At 39.5% G+C, this 6,401-nt stretch overlaps 1 protein-coding gene across 4 annotated transcripts in view; it reads left to right on the top strand.

Annotated features, from left to right (window-relative positions):
- The first annotated feature begins 405 nt into the window (after nucleotides 1-405).
- The window catches only part of vrk2 (VRK serine/threonine kinase 2), a 26,108-nt gene continuing 20,112 nt past the window's right edge, over nucleotides 406-6,401 (top strand). For 2 of the 4 annotated variants that reach the window (XM_041050077.1, XM_041050074.1), the window contains exons 1-4: nucleotides 4,763-4,929; nucleotides 5,127-5,246; nucleotides 5,664-5,798; nucleotides 6,231-6,286. In XM_041050077.1, the coding sequence (XP_040906011.1) occupies nucleotides 5,669-5,798; nucleotides 6,231-6,286 (186 nt within the window). In that variant the 5' untranslated portion in view covers nucleotides 4,763-4,929; nucleotides 5,127-5,246; nucleotides 5,664-5,668. Of the gene's footprint in view, nucleotides 471-4,762; nucleotides 4,930-5,126; nucleotides 5,247-5,663; nucleotides 5,799-6,230; nucleotides 6,287-6,401 lie in introns of those variants that run through there. The other 2 variants (XM_041050076.1, XM_041050075.1) reach the window with 2 other exon arrangements.

The following is a 6,401-nucleotide window of genomic DNA, read 5'->3' as shown; positions in this document are numbered from 1 at the left end:
CTTGCTCTTATGATAGAAAAATAAATAGGAAAAAGGAAGTAGTCTGATAACATGATTTAACTGGCATAATACATACTAAGTACATCTGTGTATGATGAAGATTCAGCGTTTTCTTGCACCAGATCTGGATTATTATCAGGATCTGCACCAGATTGTACAAACTCATAGATACCATAGATACTCATAGAACACCATAAATAAGACTGATGTTAAGGAAAGTGATTTTTAACCAGACCTGTACCGAAACTGAGCAGGTTTTTCTCAGGCGCACACACCCCAACAAGTTTGGCATGAATTGGTTCGGTACTTTTTGCATGAACCTGCTGACACATAACGAAACAAAGCAAGAAACAGACACAAACGGTGAAAACGCAACCTACTCCTCGGTGGGAAGACAAACAAATAGGTTTCTGTTTCCCTGAAACTGCCGGTTCATGCCAAACACTTTACAGCAACATCACATACATAAGGTAAGCTTCTATGTTTTTGTAAGGTTTGCAAATATTAAACCTTCATGAAGTGTTTGCACGTCAAAGAGTTTGAGATATAAACAAAACAGAGACCAGCTTATCAAAACGTTGCACCATAGTGCTGCTGGTGGTCAGATACTCCACTGGGTACCTTAAAGGATGACTGGGTGGCCCTCACCAGACTGAACTATGATCTATTGACCAGTGTATTGATTACCTGATCTGTCGGGCCAACAAAATTGGTCTTCTTGCTGGTGCAGTCTGAGTTGTCCTCCTCTGATATGATGGATATGAGGCATTTTGATTTTATTGTAGAATTGATCCACGCTGTTTGTTTATGACAAGCCTCTAAGCTGATTTGACTGCAATGCAACATTGTAATTCATCTTCACATGTTATTATAACTACTGGTATCAATAAAAAAGATAAAAATAAAAGATGAAAAAATTGCAATATAATAAAAAAAAATCTATAAAAAATATCAATATGGCAGGTTCAGTCCAAATAGTTTTCAAAAGTCCTCTGTTGTTCAAAACTTGATGTGTTTCTCTGGCTGATACACACTAGAAGAAAAAGTACTTAAAGGAAGTACTGAAGTTATTCAGTTCAATAGGAGGGGGCTGCTATGTGAACACAAATGAAAAGAACAGTGTATCGTTGTAGGCAAATCTAGACGTTTGTTCCTGTAGAGCACCCTCTTTATTGCAATGGTTGCACGAAACAAAGCAAACTACAGTTAAACAGCTATGTATCTCCATTTTCTACTTGCTGGACCATATCAAGAAATGTAAGGACTAAGTGATGTTTGGTTTGAGGTTTTACATTTCAGTTTAGCCCCATGCCTGGAAGCCATTAAGGCCTAATCTGAATCCTGGTCAGTGCTTGCTCCCTGGAGCAGAAAGTATGGTTTTATTAACATCAAATCATACACAGCATTGAGAATGCACACACACGCACACACACATGCACACACACGCACACACACACACACTGGCATAGACCCAGCCCACATCCAATAATGGTGAAACAGCATCTCATTACTGGCCATTAGATTTGTATTACTTTCATTTGAACTGGCTTAATTTCATATTCATAAGGGAAACAAAGTCACAACATGAAATAGTGGCACAGCTGCATGATGGGAGCTGAGAGACAAGGCCAGGAACAAATGATTCATAAAATGAAACAGTTTGAAAATGTCGTTTATGATACGGGGGCAGGATGTCCATAATTGACTGACAAATCGTAATGCCCACTAATGTGCTGACAAGTATGACTACTGTAGGTAATTAAGCACAGAAATACATCAGGTTTTTGAGTGACAAATTTTTTTTTATAGGAGCCAAAATGTAAATTTATGTGTGTTTGAGTGAGTGGGGGTGGAGGGGTGAAAAAAAGAGGGCAAAGAGAGTAAAACCTCCTCCATCTCTTTGGCACAATGTCCATACTGAGTAGCTCTCACTGATGGACACAGCACATTAACTGGCTCATTATCAGCCTCCCACCATATGGACTCAGGCTGGGGTGGGTCAGAGCCGAAGCCGCCCCGATCCGCGCCCCTCTAATTAGGACAATCATACCATCTCCATCATGAGGGCCGGTTACAAAAAATGGTGTCGCGCCCTCAGCGAGATTGGTGTCACCGGGCCCAGACTATGAGAGGCAGGGAGAGGAAACCGCAGTGTGATTCAGCAGGCACTGCCGAACTCACAGAGCAATTACCCCGGATGAGAGTAGGCAGAGTCGGAGCGGGGCGAGAAGAGAGCAAGAGAGGTAGAGGGCAAGTGGAAAAAGAGAAGACCACAGAGAGGAAGTGGCAGAGAGATGGAAGGAGGCAAGGGTTAAAATCTGGGCCACAGTGAGAGGTTACAGTATCAATGAAGTTAACATTGGTGACTTTTGGATCGATCGGGCGTGAGGCTGTACAGCTGTATCCTACTGGACAAGGACAAAGACTTTGTTCAACACATTTAACCTCTGTTGGTCCCATTGAAGTTAAGAGTCTCTCTCAGTTGTAAACTAGTTAAAGGAGTAGTTCAGCATTTAGAGCAATACTCTGTTAGGCAGGTGGAGACAGCTTTGTACAAAGTTCAAAAACACGCCTGCCAACACCTCTAAAACTTACTAATTAAAGTGTAAAATGTAAAACCAGCCATTTGGTTACCATATTGGTAGTTGCATGCTGTAACTTTTTCTTCAGGATCAACAGTTTATCCATCTGTTCTGTATTTCTTGTGCAGCATCTCCAGCTGTAGCACAGGTTGCCAGATATTGTCGGTGAGCAGCTTTTAGTACAGCGCACAGGCACAAATGATGATTTTTTGCTTTTCTCTTTGTGTGCAGATGAAAAAAAACAAGATGAAATGCGTTAATCAGTGAGCTTTAGAATTGTTGGTAGACATTTTATAATTTTGGACAGTGCCTAGCTGTTTCCCCCCTGCTTTCAGTCTTTGCAAACATTTATATAACATGTTCACATCTTCAGTCCAAAGCAGTTTTACCCTAGTTTTCCGTGTGACTACCTGAAGTTCAACCAGTGATGTTTTATTTTCTTCCTTTCACAGAAGAATCCTTGAGCCTTAAATTAGCCCCTAAGGGTACCTGTAGAATCGATAGGCAGGTGCACACCGACAGGAGCAACAAGAGGAGGCATTTTCCTGCTTCTGTCATTGAAATAAGACAAGCTTGATTAGGAGCGATGAGCGAAGAGAGATGTGTGAGTTTGTATCCTCCACCTGTTACATCTTTGCATTTGTTTCTGCAGCCTGTGCTCATCAGCCAAGCATAGTATAGTGTAGTTTATTGAATTAACAGTGTACAGGAGGCTACTTTGAGTTCAGCATCACCCCTGGTTCAATTATACTGCATAGGTAGTATCGAGGGTAGGCTGTGTATGAAACTGGCAGATATGGATGGCACCCTCAGAACAAGCCACACTGACTGGAGGCTGACTGGTAATCTTTTAAGAGGCTGATTGACAGGAGAATATCTTTTTGAAAATAAAGATACCTAAAACATCAGTATCAATGCAATTGGTCCACTTTCATGCCCAAACTTAAGGGACAATCAGAATTTTACTCTCAGAAGAGTGGAAATCCTCACAGCATTTTTGGTACAACATTAGATGCTAAAACCTAGACTAATGGATTTTATTTTATCTTAAATTATCTGCTGTGAAAAGCAGGGTGCGCCACAGCTATTCAGTGGCAAGGAAATCTCTGCCATAATTAGGCAGTTAGATAAAGAATTCATTTTGTATATTACTGAATAATAAAATGAATTAATAAAATGTTTTACAGACTCTTTTTGTGAAGGGGTAAACTTGCATCATATTGCAAATGAAGGGCACAGCCTAGCTGCGAACGCAGTGTTTATTGTATCCAGAGAATAAAATGACACTGAGCAATAAAAGGACAGTCTAAGGTTTGGTAGGCTGATGTTTAAATGGGTTCATGTCAGATTTCTTTGAATGATTTATTTTATTCAATTTGTATATTTGGTTGAAACTAATTTGATTGTAATAGGTTAATTCAGTATAATTTATTTTCAGAGCTGCCTGTATGCTTTTGAAAATGCTGCAGAACAGAGCCCACTGCCATCACTTTTCACAACACTGTGACAGCTTAATTGAATTTAGGGATCATGACAATGAGAGAAATGTATAAGAAGACAACATAAGAAATAAAATAAATTTATACACTTAATTGTTAAGGATACAACAGAATAAACAAAAAAAACTAAATAAAGAAAACACATGAAAACATAAAAAAGTATTTTCCTCTTCAAATATTAAGGCCAACTAGGGACCCTTCAGTTGGGTTGAAGTCCCGACTCCCATGATTGTTTATTCTGTCTGTTCTGTCTGATCAGCTTCTTCACAGACAGAGCCCTTAATATGCATGTTGATGAGGTGCATTTCTTCTTGAAAATCTTGATGATGAAGAGAAATATCACATAGTTGATTTTATTGAAACAGAGCTTACTAGGTGGATTTTATGTCACTCTTATTCGCTGATTATCCAAAAAGAAGTTTTACAAAATCAAACAGCCCATTAAGGTAGCAAATTTCATATAAAGCCCATGGTTTGAAATAAAGAATCTCAGGTTAGCATTGAGTTCCTCAGAGAGTAGAATAACATATGCAGCATGTTGATTTGTCAGTATGAGTGCACATTACTGCGTATTCCTGCCTCCTCCGCCTCTCTATTGGCCATTGGCTGTTGAGAAACTTTTCCTTGCATGCCATTGGCTGAGCTGTGTAGCGGGAGGGACAACTTTCAGGAAATGAAATGAAATGGTTTTGTTTCTGTCTCGCACCTGACCGTTGTACAGCAATTAGTTAAAGAAGACTAAGCATTTCAGGAAGGCGTGTACTTTAAATTATTAATTGCGACAGCTTATCGACATCTGTCTGCTCAAAACGTCCAGTTGCCGACGTACGCCTGACGTTCCTCCGGAGGTCGGTGCATGTTTTAGTCTCTGGCCCATCTTAAAGGGCTTTTTACTAGCTAAGTTAGCTGCTAGTTAGGTGCTGCTTCACGGTAGTTTTCCAAATGTTTTGCTTTAAGTTACCCATAACGGTTATTTAGTCAAACCCTTTATTACCGCATGTCAGCTAACGTTATTGTGTTTAACGGTTTTTGGTTGGTTCAACAGCTGCAGTGAACAGCCCAGCTGTGTCAAAATTGAATTAGTTTACGGGTCCCTACAGCAGTATTTTAAGTTTGTAGTTACAAAAATACAATACTGCTCCTCAAGCTGGACAAGAACCCGACGGTAAGTCCTGAAAGCACCACCAGTTGTACTGTACGTTTGGTAATAGTATTAGAAATAATGCTAGAATTTCCATTTCCAAGATGCCAAATGTGTAAATGAAGTTTGTGGACGTTGTCCTTTATTGTTAACTTGTACAATAGAGACCTGGCAGCATAAATTCACAGGACTGGCTTGTACCAGTTAGCCTTTTTTTAAAAATTGTGTTTCACTTCTAGTTTCACATTAGACTTAAAATGTGGAGTTTACATTTTGTTCAACCATAATTAAATTATTATCTAAGCCTAATGTTGCAATAATGCTCAGAGGTCTAGGATCACAGTTATAATTTTTTTTTTTTAAAAAGTGATGTTAATCTTTTTACTGCAATTGTTTCATATTTTCCTGGTATTTAAAAAATATTTTCTGAAACCTGTTCAGTTTCCATGGCACCACCAAGAAAGAATGTGTTACCGAAACCACTCCCAGATGGCTTCATACTGACAGACACTGAGAAAAAGAAATGGAGGCTGGGGAAAATCATTGGTGAAGGTGGCTTTGGACTAATCTATCTTGGTAATGAACGCACCGTGTCCGCTGGCACACCCACACACATGCACAAACCCTGTACATCCATACTTTGTCACATAAATATGTACATGCATGCAGACTAGTAGAATAACTCCCGCTCTTAGGTTGTTTCAGGGAGACTCTACTTTGATTGATCTCTTTTTCTCTTGGTTGTGAAAGCTGTTTGAACAAATCAGAATCCCAATGCTTGTCATTTACTCTGTAACAGTTCTCTACCCCCTCTAATCTGTGAAGACCTTTGTTTGTCCAATCAGCTGCTTAATACAGCATTTTGTAAATTTCCCCCCTGATCTTGTATAAATTAAAAAAATGCAAAGGATTGATCCAATCCAAGATTTCAGACTTAACATAATGTACCATAACTTTGTAGCCTTCATTGTGTCTCATCTATTCTCACTACCTCCTGCTGTCTTCAAGCCTCCCAGGATGTGGGCAGACCTGTTGCAGGAGACACTGACTTTGTCATAAAAGTGGTGAGTATGTTTGTGCTGCACAGGGAAAGCCTATCCATTATCAGGATCACAGTAAAGCTTTTGTGAAATTTTAGTATATGTCTCCAGATGTCCTTACTGCACTCTGTGCTTTAAG

The sequence above is a fragment of the Toxotes jaculatrix genome, chromosome 11 (assembly GCF_017976425.1).
Source record: "Toxotes jaculatrix isolate fToxJac2 chromosome 11, fToxJac2.pri, whole genome shotgun sequence".
Taxonomy (NCBI): Eukaryota; Metazoa; Chordata; class Actinopteri; family Toxotidae; genus Toxotes; species Toxotes jaculatrix.
The sequence above is the reverse complement of the archived record's forward strand: the minus strand, read 5'-3'. Positions and strand labels throughout refer to the sequence as shown.